Here is a 23,015-nt window from a genome sequence, read left to right on the forward strand (position 1 = left end):
CTCACAATCTCTTCATGCCTGGGGTGTGGACGTGGGCTTCAGCACAGTGGAGTGCAGTTAGGGATGCCAGGCCATAGTGCATTCCTGTATGGAGCACCTTCACCCTGCAACAGATCATCAATGTCTGTTTGCCTTGTGGAATCTCGCCTCAGCTTTGTGTGACAGCCTGGCCTCATGTTCCATCCAGATGAAGGAGGCAAAGTCTGATACCATGAGGAGGTGCTTGGGAGTGTCACTTTCTGGGCTGTTCTCTGAAGAACTCATCCCCCACTTTTCTCACTTTGTTTTCTCTGCTAGTCACAGAGTCTCTGGTAGTCTAATTTCTGGTAACACCAAATGGCCAGGTTGGCTCTGCCCTCAGGAAAGGAAGCAGCTTTCTTCAGGGCAGATCTGTCATGAGTCCTTTGGGAGCTGTGGGTCCTACTCAACTGTCTTTGTCATGGTGTAGCTGCTGGTGGGTTGTAGGGTGTGTACACAGTGACCTCTGGGAGCCAACAGGTGCAGTTGTTGACACTATGGTACTGGGGAGCCTCTAGCCTCCAGCCCCTCTCTTTCCCTTCTCACCCAGGGTCTGAGTGGGCAGCTGACCTATCATTCACTAGCCAGCATGTGAGCCTCCTCCATGACATAGGCACTTTGGAGATCCTAAGGACTTTGAGAACTGCGTGTCAGGAAAGGGGTGGAAAAAAAAGGAGTTAGTGGGTGGGGGCAGTTCCAGATTCCTGGCAGAGAAGCCATTTCTTCTTTTTCTTGTCACATTTCCTTTAGGTGTCTTTGACAAGCTTTTCACATACTGAGCATCTCAGTGTTGAGCACTTCAGACCTTTCTGAGGCCCAGAGACCCTGGGCTCTGCATATTCAGCATGCAGGTCTTTGCACTTCCCACCTGCTGCTTGGATGTTGGGAGGAGCATCCGCGTCCAGATAGGAGCTGAGACGTTTTGAGGAATGGCATTAATCACAGTTGCCAAAGTAAGAAGTAGTGGTTTCCTGTGGAGGTCTTGCCTGGAGCTGGGGCTGCCACTTGGTCCGCAGCACAGTTCTAAGGGGCTCCAGGAGGGAGGTGGGCTCAGGGGGCTGTGGGTCATCAAGCCACAGCTGGCCAGAATTGCTTTTGAACTTTCAGGATGGCCAGTAGGGAAGGAGGGTGTGATGAAAGTTCCTGCTTCCCGATCCATGAGATGACAGTTGGGGGTTCAGGGTGGGGTACTGTACCTCTGCAGTAAGAGGGATGGGTGCTGGTTAGGTTCTCAGTAGGGACCACTTGCCTGCTATGCAAAGCAGAGGCTCTGGGGTCCATATTTAGCATTGTGGGGAGGGGAGAAAGAAAAGAAAAAGAAGGGAGTGTGTATAGTATGCCAACCACCAGTGCTAAGACAACGATGAGCTCCCAGCAGTCGCGGGAGGAGGCTTTTCTAGACTCAGGGCTGGGCCTCTGGGACCTTCAGCTGTGAGAGAGGCTGAAGCAACAGCTGCTCTCTGGGAGGCCCAGGCTCACACTGGGGGTTGGGGCCCACATGGCTGCCTCCTAGCTTTGGATTCTAAGGAAGGACAGAGTTAGTATTTATGACTGTTTTTGCCTCAGATGTGTGATGGAAACCTTGTTTGTGGGTGCTGACAACATTGTAAGGGGAGCAGGACATGGTCTCAACTGCGTCACCGCATTCTGATCTACCTAACCTGGCTGGGGAGTGAATGCTTGCTTTAATGACAGGGACTTGGATCAGAAATGAATGGTAAGAGGTGATGAGTGGGCATCTTTGCATGGCAGTGGCATGTGCAAAGGATGGCAGTGCAGACAGATGGGCAGGTCTGAGGAGTCGGGGAGAGTCAGGCTTACTACTGGAGCTGTGGTAAGGCGTGTTTGAGTTTGTCATGAACATATGCGAACCACCATAAGGTACTGTGGGGTGTAGATGTGTCTGTCATCTGTCCTCAGGGGATGTTAGGGAGGCTGTGTTGGCTCTATTAGGAGAGATGATCCATCATCCTCTATCAGGGCCCTTCATTTTTCTAGAGTCCCTTCTAGAGAACAGCTCTCCAGGGAGCTCTTCAGCCAGCCTGAGTAGACAGAGCTGTCTGTCACTGCTTAGTTTAACCGTTTTTCGTCTTGGGTAGGCCACCTGGCCATATATCCTCAACTTACTCATCTGTGAGCAGGGGATTTTGACTTTCTAGGATAGCTGTGAGGAAAGTGGGAAATGTCAACAGTCGGGAGTCTCCCCTCTTCTCCTCACCTTGGGGCTGAAATCTCCTAGTGAATTACTCAGATTCAGCAGCCGGGTCTCTTTCTCTTTCTCTTGGAGGAGGGTTAGAGGGGACAGAGTTTCTCTGTATCCCTGGCTGGCCTGGAACTTGGCATATAGACCAGGCTGGCCTCCTTTTTTTAATTTTTATTTTTTTCTGAGACCAAGTTTCTCTGTGTAGCCTCTGCTGTCCTGGAACTCACTCTGTAGACCAGGCTGGGCTTGAACTCACGAAGATCTGCCTGACTCCCAAATCTGGGATTAAAGGAGTGTGCCACCACCGCCACTCAGACTGGCCTCTTAATTTATAGAGACCTGCCTGAATCTGCCTCTCAAGGAGTACACTACTATGTGGCTGGGTTTTCTTTATGGTGGAATCCTGCCACAAGCCAAAATTTATTTAATTTTGTGTATTAGTGTTCTGCCTGTATGTATGTTTGCACCATGTGCATGCCTGGTGCCTGTGGAGGTCAAAAGAGGGCATCAGATCCCCTGGAACTGGAGTTGCCATCATGTGGATGCTAGGAACAGAACCTGGGTCTTCTGCAAAAGCAGCCAATGCTCTAACTGCTGAGCCATCTCTCCAGCCCTGAGTGTGGAGGGTTTGGGGAGTAGGATTCTCTTCTGTGTGTCAGTTGGGCTGTCCTGAAAGAAAGAGGAGCACCTGTGTGCTAAACCCGCTTTCTGACCTACCCCAGCACTGCCCCAGACACAGCTTCAGCAGCACATGGCCTTTGATTTGGCACTGTGGAACACATTCTCACCTTAGCTGGCTGTTCACTTCAGCTGGTGAGCTGGGCACAGGTCTACAATTTCTGTCCTTTGAATTTCTAGGTGTAGGTTTTGTGATAGAGATGCAGAGCTATAATTTCTTGTGTGATTATCCTCATTTGTGTCCATAGATGGAACATTTTTCCTAGCTGCTTTTGGAGGTTTGACTAGGAAAACAGAATGTCAAAAAAAAAAAAAAAAGTGTGTATGTGCACAGCTGTTCTGTGTGCACACCCTCTACCTTGTTCCTATGAGAGAGTCTCCCTGAGCCTGGAGCTTACTTATTTTCAGCTTGGCTGGCCTCCAGTGAGGCACAGCACTGGGTTAGGCAAGTAGCTGTGACGTACTTATATGGTGCTGGGAACTGAGCTCAGGTTCTCATGTCTAAGCAGCTGGTCCTTTTACCTTTTAAGCTATTTATTTAGCCCCCTGTTTTCTGTTTTTTTGACTGTAGCCCAGGTTGGACTTGAACTTGTGGTGGTCCTCCTGCCTCTGCTTCCTAAAGGTTGGGATCACAGGTGTGTTCCATGAGTGCTTAGCCAAACTAAATTGTCTAAGAACTGGATTGAATGGTTGAGTCACTTTGGCCTGTGGCATACTTGGCTTGGGTGTCATTGACGAGACACCTGAGGCTTTTCTGCAGTGTCTCATTTGGTACTCCAGCATCTGAGTAGGTCAGATCCTGTAAGTGGTGGGGTTTCCTCAGAGAGTTTCTTTTTTTTTTTCTTTTTCGAGACAGGGTTTCTCTGTAGTTTTGGAGCCTGTCCTAGACTAGCTCTGTAGACCAGGCTGTCCTTGAACTCACAGAGATCCACCTGCCTCTGCCTCCCGAGTGCTGGGATTACAGGCGTGTGCCACCACCGCCCGGCTCCTCAGAGAGTTCTTGAGCCAGCTTGGTCCTGGAGTTCTCTTATGCCTATTGACTGGAGCACAGTTCTTGGTATGGTTGCCTTTTTCTTAACTTGCTTGGTAGATGAACTGATGGCTCCTCCAGGAAAGTTTGCATGTTTGTTTGAGGCAGAGTCTCACTGTGTAACTCTGTCTCTAGAACTTGATATATTGACCAGGCTGGTCTCATACTCAAAGAGAGCCACCTGATCCACTCTGTCTCCTGAGTGCTGGAATTAAAGGAGTGTGTCATTGTGCCCAAAGGAGATTATTTTTCAAAGGCTTACATTTTGTTTTAAAGATTTATCTATTTATTATGTACACAGAAGAGGGTGCCAGGTCTCATTACAGATGGCTGTGAGCCACCATGTGGTTGTTGGGAATTGAACTCAGGACCTTTGGAAGAACAGTCAGTGCTCTTAACCTCTGAGCCATCTCTCCAGCCCAAGGCTTACATTTTTATGTTTGCATGAATGTCTGTGTACTGTCTGTATACTTGGTACCTGCAGAGGCAGTAGAGTGTGGGATCCCTGGATGGATGGTTGTGAACCTGGATCATATGGGTGCTGGGAATTGAACCAGAGTCTTATACAAGAGCAGCCAGTTCTTTAACCACTGAGCCATCTTCAACCTGTTTCTGTTTCTGTTTTTGCAGTAGAATTTTGTGCCATCTTTTCTCCTCTCCAGCTGTAGAAGTAGTACCTGGTCCTGAATCCTCAGGAAGAGAGTGGGAGCTTGACCTCAGTAACCTGTCCTGCTTTATTTATTTTCGGATTTTTGAGGTAGGGTCTTTCTTCCTTCCTTTCTTTTTCTTTCTTTCTTTCTTTTTTTTGGGGGAGGTGGGTTCAAGACAGGGTTTCTCAGCATAGTTTTGGTACCTGTCCTGAATCTCGCTCTGTAGACCAGGCTAGCCTTGAACTCACAGAGATCCGCCTGGCTGGGATTAAAGACGTGCACCACCACAGCCCTTTGAGTCTTTCTATGTACACTTCATTGCACTGTCCTTGGTACTCACTCTATAGAGCAGGCTGGGCCTTAATTCACAGAGATTCACCTGTCTTTGTCCTGAGTGATGGGGTTAAAGGTGTGCATCACCACACCCAGCTGTTTATTAGTGTGTATGCATGATTTGTAATTGTGGGTATGTCTTTCCACCTTTTACTGGGTTCCAGAGAATGGACTCCAGTTGCCAGGCTTGTAGCATTTAAGTGCTTTTACTGCGCTTAGCCATCTTGCTGGCCATTTTGAAATTTTTTTGTTATTAAGTCCTGAGTGTGGATGGCAGTGTGATCATGTTTATCAGGCTGTTGAATTAGGAGCAGATAGGCTGAGGGTGCTGCTTAATGGTATTAGCATGCTTGAGGCCCTGGGCCTAGCCATAATAGAATAAAGAGTACCATTTGGGGGTCCAGGAGGTAGCTCAGTGGGTGAAGCAGGTGTGAGGACCTGAATTTGGATACCTAGAGCCCCTGAGTAAAGCTGGACACAGAGCATGCATCTGTAATCCTATTGTTCCTACAAAGATGAGAGTGGGTACAGGAGAATTCTGGGAAGTTCAAGGGTTAGCTAGCCTAGTGTCCATAGCAGTGAACGCTTGGACAGGGTACTTTGTTTCTAGGTGGATGGTGAGGACTGAAACCTAAGATTGTCCCTCATCGCCACACATACACTTTGGCATGCGTGCACCTGACCTGTATTGGCACACATGAACACATCTCTCTCTCTCTCTCTCTCTCTCTCTCTCTCTCTCTCTCTCTCACACACACACACACACACACACACACACACACACACACACACGGCGGGGGGGTGGGGGGGGGAAGATTTTAAAAAGTAATTTGTGCTGGGCGATGGTGGCACATGCCTTTAATCCCAGCACTGTTGGGAGGCAGAGCCAGGCGGATCTCTGTGAGTTCAAGGCCAGCCTGGTCTACAGAGCAAGATCCAGGACAGGCACCAAAACTACACAGAAAAACCCTGTCTCAAAAAAAAAAAAAAGGTAATTTAATTTTTGGGGCAGCGGACAGTTGTAGCAGCATCCTTTGTGGGCTTTCCTCTGTGCTCTGCTCTGCTGAACCCCACACTTCAGTGTGAGCCAGGAAACTCTTAATGGTACAGACTGGAAATTAAGACCCCCCCCCCAGGGGTAGACTTCTCACCACTGACTTGCAGTAGCAAAGACAGCCTGGCAGCTTTGCACTCCTAGAGTACCCTGGTTGGTCTGTCTGGTTTGCTTTAGGTTTGCTTAGGGTTAGGTTTGTTTTTGTAGGTCCACTGGCTAGTTTCCTCCCTCCTGGCCTTGTCTGCTTTTGAGCCTGAGGTCATTGTGGGTGTCTCTTAGAGGACAGGACGTGGGGAGGAAGTGATGCAGGGCTGCTGCAGGAATCTCAGGGCTTCCTGTCCCAGAAATCCAGTGGGTGATGGTTTAAAGCTTAAGCATCGCCTCCTTGTCTCATTAAGAGAGTAACTGCACCTAACTGCAGGCACACTATTTCTCTCTTTTGGTAGTAGAGGTAAGGTTTCCTCATTTCCATTTGAGACAGTGTTTTTGGCTTTACTCTGTCATGTTGTAGGCAAACATAACCAGAGGGAGCATTGGTTGTGGCTATATCCCAGGAAAACTATTTGCTTGAATGTGGATAGCAGGCAAATAGGGTGCTGACCCCCAGTTTGTAAGCTGAATGTGGACTGGAGTAGAACTGAGTGACAAGAGTACATACTTAAGTGTAAGTATACTGCTAGTACTCCGGAGGCGGGGGCAGTTGGAGCTCTGAGTTCAGGGCCACCGGGGTGGGGGGTGGGGGATGGCTATATTAAGAATTAGGAAGCCGGTGGTGGTGGTGGTGGTGGTGGTGGTGGTGCACACCTTAAATCCCAGCACGTGGGAGGCAGAGCCAGGTGGATCTCTGTGAGTTCGAGGCCAGCCTGGTCTACAGAGTGAGTTCCAGGAAAGGTGCCAAAACTACACAGAGAAACCCTGTCTCCAGAACAAAACAAAAATTAGGAAGCCAGTCCTTTAATCTCAGCACTTGGGAGACAGAGGCAGGTGGATCTCAAGTTCAGGGAAGGCCAGCCTGGTCTACACAGCAAGTACTACACACAGAACCCCTGTTTCAAAAAATAAAACAAAAAAGAAATTATGATTTTATCCAGCTGGGTGTGCTGGCATGCATTTAATTCTATCACTTGAGATGCCATGGCAGGCTGATCTGAGTTCCAGGAGAGCCTAGTCTATGTAGTAAGCACATACACAGTGAGACCTTGTCTTGGAGTGGGGTGAGGTATCTCCACCTGCCAGCACATGGGGCCTCTTTTGAAGCTCCGCTAGTGCCTGCCTTGGTTCCTCCCTTTTGGTGTTATGAGTTCCACTTCTTATGATTTGGTGGTATGGTTGCTAGGAACCACAGAGGGTCCTGGTGAGCTTTGTGAAGATGCTTGGTTTGTACAGGGCAGGTGGACTTGGTCTGGAAGGGGCAGAGACAGGAACAATGAGAATTGCTGGGTTTGGGGTCTGTCAGGATGACACAGGGTGGCAGATGTTTGGGTGCAGACTGCTGAGGTGTCAGTGAGGTCAGGTGGTAGGCAGAGAGTAGAGGGGTACACTCATGCAGTGCCATACCCAAGAATGTAACGCAGCCAGCCCTTCCTTGTCAAGGGCCAGTGCCTCCAGAGACACCTCCTGTGTTGGCCATTGTAGGCAGAAAGTTTCTCTCTGGCCCCACCTGGCCCTGTGGTCCAACAGCCACTTATAAAATAATCACTCAGAGGCTTAATATTATTTACAAACTATATGGCCTATGGCAGCTTTCTTTCCAGCTAGGTCTTTCATCTTAAATTAACCCATTTCTATTAATCTATGTTTTGCCATATGGCTGTGGCGTTACCAGTCTGCTGGCATCTTCAGAAGCGGCTGGTGTCTCTCCTGTCCTTTCTTCTCTCCGTATATCTGCTTGGATTTCCTCTAAGCTGCCCTGCCATAGGCCAATGCAGCGTTATTTATCAACCAATCAGAGCAACACATATTCACAGCACACAGAAAGACATCCCACAACAGGCCATGAATGGTCTCCAGACAAACCTAGGGGGCTCTTGCTTTTGCCTTCGTCCTGAAGTTAAAAGGGAGCATTCTCCAGGCCTTGCCCCAAAGGATCAAATGACAACAAAAGACAGGGCAGCCACAGGGCCAAGGCTTGATTTCATATGCATGACCATGACTCCCATGGCTGTCTTCCTGTCAGGTGTGGTTTTTCTCCAATTAGGACATGAGATCAGGGTGGGTTATAGGAGAGGTGGTGTGTGTGAGAGTGGAGGACCCAGGTGCAGGGTTAAAGCCAAACCATAATGATTTATCAGGGGAGGTGAAGAGTCTCCCATGAGCTGGTAATTGTGCACTTAAGGGTTACTTAATATTGTTTTACATGTATGGATTTGACATAAAAACAGCAAAGCTTTCTGAACCTAGCTGGTGAGGTGCAGTCGTGATCACATGATTCCCTTTAGTTTCAAGAAGTGCTCCTTGTTGTGGGAGTGCCAGTTGGGCTCTGCTGGGTCTGCACTCACTCCTGTGAGATTCACATTGATTGACGGAGGGCTGTGTCCTGGTTTCCTCAGACTGGCTCCATCTCCATCCCAGTCAGATGTTTTAGGTTCCTGATCTGAAGTCAGGCAAAGTATGACTGCACAAACTGTGTGCCTCACTGCTGGATGGAGGTGGAGCAGGGATGCCTTCCTGGAAAACTCTTGAGCAGATTGGACTGGGGACCACTGGTGGATACAGTGGTAGAAGCAGCAGGTAGACGATGATTCTAAACACCTCCAAAACAGGGACTACTGGAAAGTGGTGAGGTTGTGTGCGGTAAGTGTTTATTAGATTTTTAAGTGTCACAGTGGCCTGGTAGTTATGTTTAAAGTTTTTTTCAGTTTAGAGTGGAGATTAGGAATTGGTGTTTATTTTTATTATTTTGGAGGTAGTATATTGTTTGGTTGTCCAGGTTGTTGGCTCAAACAATCTTGCCTCAGCCTCCTGTATACATGTGACTGCAGGTGCAGGTGTACCTATCTCTTGACCTGTATTTGAGATTCCATCTTTGCAGATTTTGTTTCATATGGGAAATGTCCACAGTGGGAGGGTGCTTGGTGTATAAGGCTGGGACAAAGGCTAAAAATGAGATTCATTTGGGCTGGCCTCTGGGTTATGGAGATGATGGTGCTTCATGTCCAGTTAACTGTTATACATTGATTGATGGATTAAAGAGTTTGTGCTTGTGTGCATGCAGGCATGTACACTCGTGTGGGTCAACTTCTGAGAATCACCTTTCCTTCTACTATGTGGCTCTCAGGGATTGAACCCAGGTTGTCAGGCTTGGTAGTAAGTGCCTTCCTTACCTGCTGAGCCATCTTGCTTGTCCAGATGTTCAGAAACATGCCTCACCTTGGCAGAGAGAGACAGGGTGGCTGAATTCCAGACATATTTAATGTCAGAACTAGCAGGATTGAGGTAGGAGGGAGGTGTACCTCTGATGACAACAGGCAGAGGTGGGAGATGGCAGTAACTTAATGCTAGCTCGGGGCTGTACAGAGAGGTGTCTTAGGTTGACTCCTGAAGTCCAGTGACCTTCCTGTCTCTGTCCCCGTTTTGAGATTGTAAGAGCACGCCACCATGCCCAGCTTCTTTATAGGGTGCAAGTCCTCACGCTTGTGTGATAAGTGCTTATGCCACAGCCATGTGCCCATGGAGCTTTCTGATGGCAAATGCATCATATTTGCAAGTCAGTTGGGAAGAGAATTTGTGCCTTCTTGCCATAAGTAAGGGATCCCTTTCTGTTGTTTTATTTACTTTTGTGATGGAGCCCAGGCAGGCTTAGTGCACAGGTTCTCTGCCAGAGCCACACCTCAGCTCTGTTTTATGTTTTGAGACAAAAATTTCTTGTCCTAGATAGAGTCAAGCCATCTTGCCTCAGTCTCTGGTGACTGCAGTTTTTTCTTGTCCATCATGTTTCTCACCCTCTTTTAAACAGATTCGGTTGTGGCCTTAACTTCTGACCGGTTGATGTGACTTTGTGCACTGATGGCCCCGCGACTCACTGTGGTAAGGGTCCTAGTGAATCAGACAATCACAGATTGAGAACATCCAAGCAGGGGTTGGCAAGGTAGCTCAGCCAGAAGTGTTTACCACCACCTGACTACTTCACCTAAATTTTATCCCTAGAACCTGCGTGGTGGAAGGAAAGAGCCAGCTCTTGCAAGTCTCCCCTGACCTCTAAGCAGTCTCACTGCTTCCTCTCCTGGACGTGGAACTGTGAGCTGGAGGTGTGGACAGGGCCACTGCCCAGGGGGACAGCACCAGGCCATATATTGCTAGCCTTGGAACAAGTTGAAACTCCTTACTGAAAGGTGGCTTCTGCAGAATCTGTTGCTCTTGTTCGATGGTAAAGTTGAAATCCTCACAGGGTGGGGTCTGTCTGTAATGGCCTTGATCCTGCAGAGAAAGGTGCTTGGGCTATGCTAGGGCTTCCTGCCCCTTGCAGAGAGACAGGCAAGTGAGGGTTAATAGCATTCATTGGATTTCTCAGCCTGAACTGAGCCAAAAAGTCAGGTCCTGGTACTGTCTGTGGTGAGGGCCTTACATGGGAGGGGCCTTGTGCTCCTTGATATGCAAAGGTCTCTCTGTATTCACGCCTGGCTTTATTAGGTAAGTTTTCCTAAGATAATATTTCTTACACCCATGAGCCACAAATTACTGGACCTAGTTTAGCAATAAAGGTTTCATTGAGTGGCGGCGGCGGCAGTGGCAGCAGCGCACGCCTTTAATCCCAGCATTTGGGAGGCATAGCCAGGGGGGGGTCTTGGTGAGTTCAAGGCCAGCCTGGTCTACAGAGTGAGGTCTAAGACAGGCACCAAAGCTACACAGAGAAACCCTGTCTTGAAAAAACCTAAATAAATAAATAAATAAATGATGATTAGATAGATAGATAAATAGAAAGGAAGGAAGGAAGAAAAGAAGGAAGGAGCTCGGGAGTCAGAGATTGGGGTAACAACCTGAATGAACATAGAAGTAGCAAAGAAGCTACCAGTGACGGTCTGTCCTGTACCACCCCGCCCCACCCCCATTCCTTCATCCAAAAGGAGCTGAGACCCTTTCTCAGCCCTGCCCTACTACTTTATGTGTCTGCCTGTTGTCTTCAGTCTTCCAAAACCTCTATGCTTAATTTTGGTCAGCTAGTGGCTTAGCTTCACCCTCTGATTCAGAGCAAACTTTATTGGCAGCACTACTTTATTAGGAGCGTCAGAGTGCGGATCAAAATATCACACAACACCTTGTCTTGAAAACAAACAATAAAAAGGGTTGTGGTAAAGGTTTCTTGCTGGGTGTGATGGGGCAAGCTTTTAACCTCAGTGCTTAAGCAGAGTCAGGCAGATCTCTGAGTTCTACTCAGCTAGAGTTACATAGTAACCATGTCTTACAAATCCAAAACTAACTAAATAGAAAAGATTTCTTTTTAAAAAATTGTGTCTGAATCCAAGATCGCAAAAAGCACAGGGACAAATAGCCAGTCGAAAGAAAGCACATGAATTATGAACCAATGGCTGTGGAGCCCTCAGCTGGAGCAGGCCCTCTGGATAAGTGAGACAATTGAACAGCTTGATCTGTTTGGGAGGCCCCCAGTCTGAGGGACCGGGACCTGTCCTTAGTGCATGAGCTGGCTGTTTGGAACCTTGGGCTTACACAGGGACACATGCTCAGCCTGGAAGGAGGGGACTGGACCTGCCTGTACTGAATCCACCAGATTTAAATGAGTCGCCAGGGGAGTCTTGGCCCTGGAGGACATGGGAGTGGAGGGGAGAGGCAGGGGAAAGGTAGGGGTGGGGGCGGGAGGGGGGAGGACAGGGGAACCCATGGCGGATGTATAATAATAATAATAATAATAATAATAATAATAATAATAATAATAATAATAATAAAATTGTGTCTGGAGAGCCAAGAGGATCTCTGTGAGTTCGAGGCCAGCCTGGTCTACAAAGCAAGTTCCAGGAAAGGTGCAAAACTACACAGAGAAATCCTGTCTCGAAGAACCAAAAAAAAAAAGAAAAAGAAAAAGAAAAAGAAAAAAAAATGTGTCTGGGGTCTTCAACCTTTCCTCCGCGGCTTCGCCTCCCTGCCGGGGTGTAGCTATGCGGGCTGCGAAGCTCCGGCGACCCAGAAACACTCGGGCACGGGTGGAGCGGCAGGGCTGGGTAGCTGCGCCATGGCCGCGTCAGCCGGTGCCGCCTGCGCTGCTGCAGGGAAGGCGGGACCCGCCACATTCCTCTCAAGGAGATGCTGGCTGTACAGTTGCATACGCAGCACATGAGAACAGATGTCATCATCGTGAAGAACGGAAGAAGAATCTGCGGCACCGGAGGTTGTTCAGCCAGTGCGCTTCTGCATCAGAACGAAAGCTCCTTTGAGTTCAAAATTCAGTCTGCTGGAATCTGGGGTATAGGTGTTGCAACTCAGAAAGTTAACTTGAATCACTTTCCTCTTGGCGGAGACATGCATAGACTGGTGATGAGAAATGATGGAGCCCTGAACCACAACAACGAAGAAAAAAACAGACTGCCAGCAAACAGCCTTCCTCAGGAGGGAGATGTAGTGGGTATTACATATGACCATGTAGAATTAAATGTGTATTTAAATGGGAAAAACATGCATTGTCCAGCATCAGGTATACGAGGGACAGTGTATCCAGTTGTGTATGTTGATGACAGTGCAATTTTGGATTGCCAGTTCAGTGAATTTTATCATACTCCTCCACCTGGTTTTGAAAAAATATTGTTTGAGCAGCAGATCTTCTGAATGTGTTTTCAAAATTTGCACCTCTGCACCGTCACACAAGTATTCACCATATAATAAAGTTCTCCCTGATCTAGAGATGAGAACACATTCTGAAAATTTCTCTTCTTACTGTTGTCTAAGGGACCTGTGTATTCATCATACCATACTGAAGTTGGATTTAAAATGTCTATTTTAATATTTAATCTTATTCAAACTAATAAACCATGGGTTTGATTAACAGTATTATGTGGTAACATGTATATAAATATTTAAAGGGGTTTTTCTTATATAAAGTATTTGTTTGACAGTTAAAAATAATTGTGTCTGGGATAGCCGGCTGTTGTGGCACATACCTTTAATCCCAGCACTTGGGAGGCAGAGGCAGGAGGATCTCTTGTGAGTTCGAGGCCAGCCTGGGTCTACAGAGCGAGATCCTGGACAGGCACCAAAACTACACCGAGAAACCCTGTCTCGAACCCTCTCCCCCACCCCACCCCCAAAAAAAGTATCTGGGTGTTTTACCTTCATGTATGTGCCTGGCACCCAAGGAGGCCAGAAGAAGGTGTTGGATCCCCTGGAACTAGAATTACAGAGGATTGTGAGCTGCCATGTGGGTGTGGGAACCTAACCCTGGACCTCTGCAAGAGCAGCCAGTGCTCCTAACTGCTGAGCCATTTCTTAAATCTAAAAACAAAACAAAACAAAACAAAACACTAGTTTCTTATTAGAATGTTCTCCTGACAGTCATGTGGACACACACACACACACACACACACACACACACACACACACACACACACACAGAAGAACAGAGGTGGTATGGATGCTGGGCAAAGCCACATGCATAAAATTGTGAGAGTGGGACACAGCCTGGTAACAGCCTCTGGGGCCTGTGATGAACCATTCTTCTGTGCCTGTCTCATCTGCATGGCAGTCTCTTCTTTCCTGGGCACTTGTTGACCCCTGGGGTTGAAGGTAAGCTGCCTCAGTTCAAGGGTGAGCGTGGCTATCCTGGGCACCATGCCTTCCTCTTCCTCAGGGACAAGCTTGTACTTCCGCAGTGGTGGTGGTGGTTCAGAGAGGGAACCTGGCTGATCTGGGAACTGGGCTGGTTTTCTGAGTATCAGACACATCAGGTCCCTATTTTGTAAAGTGTGGTCTGCCCTAAGGCCATCCCCACTGGTCAGCACCTGTGCCAACCGAATCTTACTGTTCTGTGACTCCTGGTTTGCTGTGAGGTTAACCCTCGAATCACTTAACTTTGTGTTCTGTGTGTTGGTGGGAACAATCTGTTGTCATGTTTGTTTTTGTTTTTATTTTTTCAAGACAGGTTTCTCTGTGTAGTTTTGGTGCCTGTCCTGAATCTCACTCTGTAGACCAGGCTGGCCTCGAACTCAGAGATCCACCGGGCTCTGCCTCCCGAGTGCTGAGATTAAAGGCGTGTGCCATCACCGCCTGGCTGTCATGCTTTTTTTGAGCTTCAAAGACAGGTCTGGGATGTTGTTCACAGGTCACTCCCCTCATGTCCACTAGGTCTTAGCAATTGATTTCCTTGTCTGGCCTCTGTTGTGGAAGGCAGCAATGGCATATTTCACTATTTCTGTTCCTATGACTAAAGGCATTTTCTTGTATTGTGGGTGCATGAGACAGAACCAGAACCCAGGACCTTCCATACATTTGGCAGACTCTTCCACTGAGCCACACCCTTTCACTGGAAACGTTTGAAATTGCACAGGTTTCCAACCCTTCTTTAGAACTCAGTGTTTTTCTGTCTTTTGGTTTAGGTTGGCCTGCACATTGAGCCAGCACATCCACATAAGTTGCCTTTTGACAGAGCTGTGGCCATGGCCGCATAGTAGGACCAGCGTCCCAGACCCTGAGGCCAGGTGAGTGCTGGGGACTTGCATCTATGAAGTGGAAAGCTGGCTCAGGTAACCTCCACACACATAATGGAGTCCTGCTTGGGAAGAGAAGGCAAGTCTTACCTGTGAGACCAGGTATGACACTAGAGCCTCAGGGTAAAGACACCACATTCATTGCTCAAAGACCTAAAGAAGGGGGACCAGAGGCTAACGTCTGACCTCCAGATGTGTCTCCTAAATGGCTAGAATTGTTCTTTAGTCACTACCCAGCACTTACGTGGAAATTTCAGCTCTGCAGAACACAAAAGGGCCAGAGCTCCACATGGGGAGGAGGACATTTCTGTTCCCATCAGGACCTGGTAGTGACACTTCTGCTCAGGGCCATGTACCTGTAAAAGAAGGAGGAATTGAGTGGTGTCCTAGAAGTAGGACAAGCCTCAACCTCGGACAGCTCCCTCCTTTTTCAGACTGTGGCATGCAGCTCAAAATAGGCAGGTGTCTTGTCAATAGCTCCTCTCCACCTCCTAGCATCTGGTTGGCTACTGTGTGAGATTGGGCTGCTCTGACCTCCCTGCTATGCTGGGCACAGGCAGGATGTGACAGTGTCAGCGTTAGTGTAGGAGACCAGCTCCCACCTCCTCCAGGGCTCCTATGAGGAAGAGAGAGGGATAAGATAGAAAGACAGCAAAAAGGAGAAAGACAGAAACACAGGATAGCTTCAGGAGGGCCTCGAGGCTTTATTCAAAAGGGCTTTTTATAACATGCAAAAGACCGTTCAGCCAAGTGTAGACCCTTCCAAACACCTGGTAACCACGCCTGTGGTCAAATCATCCCATTATGCAGCCCTGCTGGGTAAAGCAAGCTCAGATTCTCTGACCCTGAGTAATTTGGGCCTGTACAGGTTAGGGGCTTATTCTATTTTTAATTTCATTTTAATTTATATGTGTGAGTGTTATGCTTGCATTGTTGTATAACACTGCCATGCCTGGTACCTGAGGAGGTCACAAGTGTCATCTTGTCCCCTGGAACTAGAGCTAAGGATGGCTGTTAACCACCATGTGAGTGTTGAGATTTGAACCTCCATAGGGCAGTGGTGGCACATGCCTTTAATCCCAGCACTTGGGAGGCAGAACCAGGCAGATCTCTGTGAGTTTGAGGCCAGCCTGGTCTACAGATCAAGATCCAAGACAGGCACTGAAACAACGCAGAGAAACCCTGTCTCAACACCCTCCCCCCAAAAAAAAAGAGAGAGAGAGAGAGAGAGAGAGAGAGAGAGAGAGAGAGAGAGAGAGATTGATTTGAACCTGGGCCCTCTGCAAAAGCAGGGAGTGCTCTTAACCTTTGAGCCATCTCTCCAACCTCATATTTTGTATTTTTGGACAGGGTGTCACCGTGTAGTCAAGGCTAGCCTTAAACTCACCTTGATCTTTTTTTTGTTTTTTGTTTTTCGAGACAGGATTTCTTTGTGTAGCTTTGTGCCTTTCCTGGAACTCACTCTATAGCCCAGGCTGACCTCGAACTCACAGAGATCCACCTGGCTCTGCTTCCCGAGTGCTGGGATTAAAGGCGTGTGCCACCAATGCCCGGCTCACCTTGATCTTTTGCCTTAGACTCCCAAGTGCTCAGATTACAAGTATATACCACCAGCTCTGGCTTGTTTCTTGAGAGAGTGTTTTATTATGCAGCCCCAGATGAATTCCAGCTAATTCTTTGCTTCTGCTTCCCAAGTGCTGGCATTGCAGGTTTTAGTTTATATTTTCTGGGGTGTGTCTTGGTTTAAATAGCAGGTCACACTCACCTTTTATTGCAACTGAGGTCTCTTGGTTCCTGGTTGTCAGTGCACCAGGCAACTCCTGCCCATTACCGAGGTACACAGACTACATGTGCACCCCAGTAGGTCCTTCTGCCTGCTCAGATTCATGGACAAAGTGTTTGTCCTTGAATCTCTCTTGCTAAGAGGTCTTGTTTGTTTGGTAGGGATAATGCTCACTCATGTGCTGGGATCTTAAGGAGTGGCTTTAGAAAAACATTTGCTAGCCTCCTCAGTGGTGGCTCATGCCTTTAATCCCAGCACTCGGGAGCCAGAGGCAGGTGGATCTCTGTGAGTTCAAGGCCAGCCTGGTCTACACAGAGAGTTCCAGGACTGACAGTCAGGGCTACACACACACACACACACACACACACACACACACACACACACACAAACAAAACAAAAAAAAACACGAAAACCCTGTCTCACCCACCTCACCTTCCAGAAAAGATAGAAAAGCATACACTTCCCAGAGAAAGTAGTGCAGATGTGGCCCTTGGCCACAGCACGATCAGCATTGTCTTCCTACTAAGGAGAATTGTGCATGTTGCAGGGTGCCTGAGATGTCTTTGCTGGAAAACACCCACCTGTCGGCTCTGGCTGCTCCTGCGGAGGGCATAAGGTCCTACCTGCATCACAGTGTTTACCCTAGAACCATTTCCCAAAACTATCCTGTGGGTCGTGGAAAAAGATTGTGACAAGGGAGCTTGTTGCTATGCCAGCACTGGGGTGAAGGAGGTAGGGATGGCCCTGTGTTCTGTGTGACAGGGTAGAGACAAAATGAGATGAAAAAAGCAGAGACAGTCCTGACTGGAGCTTCCCTTGTGCATGAGCTCCTGGGAGGTGTGTGTGCATTTGCTCTTAAAATTCACTATTGCACATGTATGACAGGTGTGCTGTTGCAGGGCGTATGCATACCGTAGCAGGGTGGCCATCAGGTGTTGTTTTTCTCCTGCATTTTTACATCTGATGACAGTTTTGTAAAGCTGGTTTTTGGAGTCAAATTTTTGGTTTTAGGGTAAACGTGCATATTTCTTTTTTCTTGTCAGATACTGTAGAAGAAACAAAGGTCTCTAAGTACCAAAAGAGAAGTGCAGAACTTGAGTCAGACTTCAGATCACTGACTTCTAAGTTTGCATTGGGAACATGGCAGTTGTGTTAGAAGGGCCCACACCAGCATCTCAGATCAGGTGGGATAGGTGGTTGCCAGCGAGTTAGATGTGGTAGTAGAGTACTGGCCTACCTAGTGAGACCCTGGCTTTATTCCAAGAAACACAACACAGTTCATGGTGAGCCAAGTGCCAGATCTCAGCTCCTTGGAAGGCTGAAGCAGGAGGGCCATTTGGTCCCAGGAGTCTAGGAGCAAAGTGAGACCCTGTCTCTAAGTAATTAAAAACATAAAAAGTCTCCAACTCATATCAATACTCAAAGAAAAAGAGCTGATCAGTCCCCAGTTTCCTTTAGAAGAGGTTGGGGAGCCGGTGGGGTTTTACATGTGGAGGAGATGAAGGCATGTACGCTGCTTCTCTAGGCTGAACTTGCTAGCACCAGGATGCAAGGGGGAGGTCCATTAACATGGACTACAGAACCTGTGTCTCTCTGGGTTGGTTCTTGTTTTTACAGAGTTTTTCTGTATAGACCAGACTAGTCTCAAACCCATGATTCTCTTGCTGTGGAAATGTGTCGTCATACCATCACTACTACTTGGTGGGTGTGCTGGAAATTTTCCATAACAGAAAGTTTAGGGCCAGCAAGATGGCTCAGTAGGTCAAAGCACTTCACCATAAGCCTGGGGTCTGTCCCCTGGAATCTCACAGTGGTCCATCTATGGGCTGCGAACTCCTGAATCTTCTGCCTCAACTTCAAGCTGGGCTTTGGCTGAGTATATTGTGAGAGTATCTTCAGGGTCTTTTAGAATTAATTCTTCAATTTTAAAATTGTTAGTGGTGAGAAGGCCACTTCTCATAAATACGTAGTATAAAATAGTAGGAGTATGTTTAGGGCTATTTCAGACATTGTTGGAATTCAGTTCTAATCCCAAGCCAAAAATTCATTTAATGATTTTTGTAAAAATTCAAGCCAGCAGCTCAAATACCAGTTTTGTTCTTGTTTTCTTTCAAGCCAGGGTCCCATTAGATAATGCTAGCTGACCTAGAACTCACTGTAGTTCAGGCTGGCCTCAGATTCTAGTCCACCTGTCTTCTCTGTAGTGTGGGCTTAAAGGGCATGTACCACCATGTTGTTGTCAATTCTTCTTCTTCTTCTTCTTCTTCTTCTTCTTCTTCTTCTTCTTCTTCTTCTTCTTCTTCTTCTTCTTCTCCTCCTCCTCCTCCTCCTCCTCCTCCTCCTCCTCCTCCTCCTCCTCCTCCTCCTCCTCCTCCCTCTCAGACTTGCTTATAGGCCAATCTGGTAGAGGCATTCTCCCCCACCCCCCCTTTCTCTTTCTTTCTTGGTTTTTCAAGAGGGGTGTCTCTGTGTAGCCCAGGCTGTCCTGGAACTCACTTTGAGACCAGGCCTGCCTCTGCCTCCTGAGTGCTGGGTTTAAAGGCGTGTGCCACCATTGCCTGACTCATTCTTTAGCTTTTGAGACAGGATCTTAAATGTTGACCTGTGGACTGAAGAGGACCACAGCTTCCTCCAGCATGGATGCTCAAGAGTGTGTTGTCCCATGCATGCTCTACAAGCTGCACTCTCGGATATTGGCACATTTACAGTCAATCCTGTGTGTGGTAAATTGCTGTGGCCCTCTGGGTCCCCCTGAGAGCTACCATGGCTGGTTTGGTGGTTTCAGACTCTGGAGCTGTGCATGATCAAGCATCTTTCCTTAAGAACTGGCTTGTATTACTGATCACCAGGCCCAGACAGCTGCAGCCCATGGGGTTGAGACCCTCCAAAAACAAAAAACAAATCATCCAGGTAAAATTGACATCCTCACCATTTCAAAGTGTGGTGTCTGATAGCATTAAAATAGTCACAGTATTGTATAATTCTCTGTAATTCCAGAACATTTTAAAAAAATTTATTTTTGTATATGTATGTGTGTGTGCCCATGTGCTCTGTGGGTGGGTGCTCAAGATCAGAAGAGGGCAACTCCCTGGAGCTGGAGTTGGCAGGCATTGTGAGCTGTCTGTTAGTCATTTGCATGGCTGCAAGAAATGTCTGTTCAAGTGTTCTCCTAATTTTTGAATTGATACGTCATTTTGCTCTTCCTTGATATGGTAGGGTTGCTGTGAACTCAGACATTCTAAGCAAGCTCCCTTGACTGTCCACAGCCACAAGAAATTTTTCTCTGTCTGAAGATGTTTTGGCTATCAGGCCTTCATGAGGAGATTTTGTCTGTTTCACTGTATTGGTATTTTGTTTGTTTTTTTCAGTTTTTCTGTGTAGCCCTAACTGTCCTGGAACTAGATCTGTAACTGTCCTTGAACTCACAGATCTGCCTGCCTCTGCCTCCAAAGCGCTAGGATGTGCACCACCATGCCCAGTTGTTAGTTTGGTATTTTAAACTTTTTTTGGTGACAGTGTCTCACTCTGTCGCCCGAGTTGGATTTGGACTCAGCAGTCCTCCTTTTGCAGACCCCAGTGCTGGTATTACCTATGTGGTAATCCACTATGCCTGGCTTGGTCTGGAATTTCTAGACGCCTTTCTCTGCTGTCCAGGCTACTTGTGGAGTACTGGGCTGCAGAAGTGTCACATGGCCTGCTGGCTTCTGTGGGCTTTCAGTCATTACCTTCCTTCTTGGCATGAAGACACTGGCTTAGTTTACAGGAGGGGACTGAGGGAAAGCAAGCTTGCTTCTATTTCGTTTTCTAGTTTATTTAGTGAGTGTGTATCCATCTAGTGCCTCTTTTGTACTGAGCATTGTGCCTGCACTGGGCCCAGGTGGCACAGAGGTGTCTCCTGTCCTCGGGAGAGGGGTGGGAATATATAAACAGGTGAACATATAGATAGAAGCTGCAAGTATCAGTTGAGACCTGGTGAAGAGCCCTGTGGGCAGGGAGTGGAGGTGCAGAGCTAGCCTTTCCATTGGGATGCTAGGGTGTGGGGCATGGTGGAGTGGTGGAGGCTACAGAGACTGCAAGCCTTTTGGTCAAGGCCAGGGCTGCTGTTTTTTTGTTTTGTTTTGTTTTTTTTTTTCTTTTCTTCCTCAGCATGATCTGACTGAAGATATACTTTGATTTTTTGTTTGTTTGTTTGTTTTGTTTTTTCCAGTACAGGGTTTCTTTGTGTAGTCCCAGCTGTCCTAGAACTCACTCTGTAGACCAAACTGGCCTCAAACTCAGAGATCTGTCTGCCTCTGCCTCCTGAATGCTGGGATCAAAGGTGTGCACCGCTTTCTGGTTGAAGATGCACTTCTGATTGCCTTCTGTGTAACTCCTCATGTGGCAGCTCAGCTCTGTGGGCTGTAGCTGTGTGTGTGGGGGGAGGGGGGGTTGGCTGTGCACAGGCAGGAAAGTAGTAAGGGTTCTGACCTGATTCTCCGTTGTCATGGACTGTGGGTCCTCCTTTTTTCTTAGAAGTGGGCTTTACAACCCCCCTCCCCACCCAGGGCCTCCATGGCAGAGGGTGCATCTGTGACAGGGACATGGAACACATCTTGGTCCCTTGACTTTTGCTCAGTGTGTCCTCTAGGGAACGATTCTTCTGAACCTTTGGGGACTTCCTGTGCAAAACCATCTGTCCTTCCTAGGCACAGCATGGATGAAGGGTCAGGCTAGGTCCTACAGGAGGGTTGGCCTGCCTGTATGGCTCCATTTCATGGTGTTAGCAGTCTCAGGCTGAAGTGATGGCTGTGGCCTGCTAATAATACCTCAAATCCAGGCCTTGGGTTCCTACGTAGCTCTCAATTTTCCCTCACATGGCTATGCTGGGCAGCACATTCCTCTCCCTGGGCTGCAGGCCAGCAGAGGACACAGCCTGAGGTTGGGTGCCCATGTGGGGCCTCTCCTAGCCTGGCCACAGACAGACGTACTGGGGACAGTAGGACTCTTGATCCCACATGTGTTTATGTACACACTAGTGAGTATTGGGAGTGTATACATGCATGTTTGTACATGTTGAACAAGGCTGGTCCGTGTGCCGCTGACTGGGCATTCAGGAGCTGAGGGTGTATAAGTGTCTGATGTTCCTTTCTGTCCTCTGTTTATTGTCTGCTGTCTGTCCTGTGAGATCTGATGCTCTTTCGTCAGGCATCTTGTCTGGGACTCTATCCCTCTCCTTGCCACTTTTGGTGTCTAGATGTAGCCGAGTGCTCCTTGGTCAGGTTTCAGTAGCCTTCAAGTAGTCATTGGACAGAAGCACCTGTGGGTCACATGTCTTGTTTTTTTAAGAGTCTGTCTCCTAGTACCTATATTGCCCAACACTGGACTAGTTGCCTCACTAGTTTTGGAGTGGAGTGGTGTTACTCAGCTAGGTAGGTCTAAGAGTTTTGAGGAGAGCAGCAGAACTGACTGTACCTAGTGTAGACTTTTAGTGCCCCATGACTTCCTTCTGGGACCTCTGTCTATAGTCGGAAGTTTTCCTGTGTGTCCCGCCTGGTCCCACAGCCACTCAGACACAAGTAAACACACAGAGGTTTATATTAATTACAAACTGGATGGCCTATAGCTCAAGCTTCTTGCTAGCTAGCTATTACAACTTAACCCATTTCTATTTATCTATAAATTGCAACATGGCTGTGCCATTACCAGTCTGCTGGCATCTTGCTGTTCCCTGGGCAGCAGCTGGTACCTTCTCCCCAGTCTTCCCTTCTTTTTTCCGTATTTCCTTGGATTTCCCACCTGCCTCTAAGCTGCCTTGCCATAGGCCAAAACAGCTTTATTAGCCAGTGGGAACAACACATATTCACAGCATACAGAAAGACATCCCACAGCATCCGTCTTTCCCTGAGGACCTTCCTGGGAGTGAAAGCCAGTATGATTCCCCATCCTCCTGGATCTCTCCATCCCCTGCCCCCAATACCTGATAAACAATCTTAGGGTCTCACTGGTGCATGTGGTCCCTCCCTGAGCTGTAGATGCCCTGGAGACCTGTCCTGATCCTGTAGCTCCATCTTAGTGCATTCAGGGTCTGCTGTCCCCCATCCCTCACTGAGTCATCCCGGAGCCCTTGGCTGAGCTCTGCACTGGAGCTGGTTAGAGTCTCATTCTCTGCAGCAGTTGTACTTGTAACATGGTACTACTTCCTTGTCTGCCTTAGAGTTCCACATGTGTGAGGTTTTTAGGACAGACTGAGGCTAACCCTGGGACTAGCTGCTTGTCTGCTCTTTTCAGAGACTTAATTAAGCCCTCCTTGGTCCTGGGTTTGGGTTGAATTTGCTGGTTGCATGCCTCTGGGCAGATCTGCTCAGCGCTGTGTTTGGGAAAGTGTTAGGACTTTGTCACCATTGTGTTAAGACACTGGAGCTGCGCTGCTGTTGCTTTTCCCTGTGGGGTTTTTGTCTGGGAGAAACACTAGCTTAGGTGGCCTGAAGGCTGTGGCCCATCATGGCCCATAGTTTTATTTGGACACAGCTGTGCCCACTTGAGTATGTGATGTCAGGACCTCAAGACAGTCCTGCCACAGAGAGGACATGACCCCAGACACCAGAGGTCCTGGACTGCTCTTGCTGGACTGCTTCCCCA

The 23,015-nt window shown here is 48.0% G+C and overlaps 2 protein-coding genes across 8 annotated transcripts in view; both read left to right on the top strand.

Moving 5' to 3' along the window:
- The window catches only part of Gatad2a (GATA zinc finger domain containing 2A), a 92,718-nt gene that overhangs the window by 31,250 nt on the left and 38,453 nt on the right, over positions 1-23,015 (top strand). For 4 of the 7 annotated variants that reach the window (XM_036166389.1, XM_036166388.1, XM_036166394.1 and 1 more), the window contains exon 2: positions 14,504-14,605. The exons of 2 other annotated variants lie outside the window; for them this stretch is intronic. The gene's annotated coding sequence lies outside the window, so the exon portion shown is untranslated. Of the gene's footprint in view, positions 1-4,559; positions 4,687-14,503; positions 14,606-23,015 lie in introns of those variants that run through there. One more of the 7 variants, XM_036166390.1, reaches the window with a different exon arrangement.
- On the top strand, positions 1,382-12,742 carry LOC118597790 (SPRY domain-containing protein 7-like). Its single transcript, XM_036209451.1, has 2 exons — positions 1,382-1,449; positions 12,164-12,742. Exons 1-2 carry the CDS (start codon positions 1,382-1,384, stop codon positions 12,738-12,740), a joined length of 645 nt encoding a protein of 214 aa, XP_036065344.1. The 3' UTR covers positions 12,741-12,742.

This window comes from Onychomys torridus, chromosome 17 (genome assembly GCF_903995425.1).
Source record: "Onychomys torridus chromosome 17, mOncTor1.1, whole genome shotgun sequence".
Taxonomy (NCBI): Eukaryota; Metazoa; Chordata; class Mammalia; order Rodentia; family Cricetidae; genus Onychomys; species Onychomys torridus.

Excerpts from the sequence above, each read along its gene's own strand:
- LOC118597790 (XM_036209451.1), top strand. The coding sequence starts at position 1,382 with ATGAGCTCCCAGCAGTCGCGGGAGGAGGCTTTTCTAGACTCAGGGCTG. Across the intron at positions 1,450-12,163 it reads GGCCTCTGGGACCTTCAGCT|CCGGTGCCGCCTGCGCTGCT; the intron begins GTGAGAGAGGCT and ends TGGCCGCGTCAG.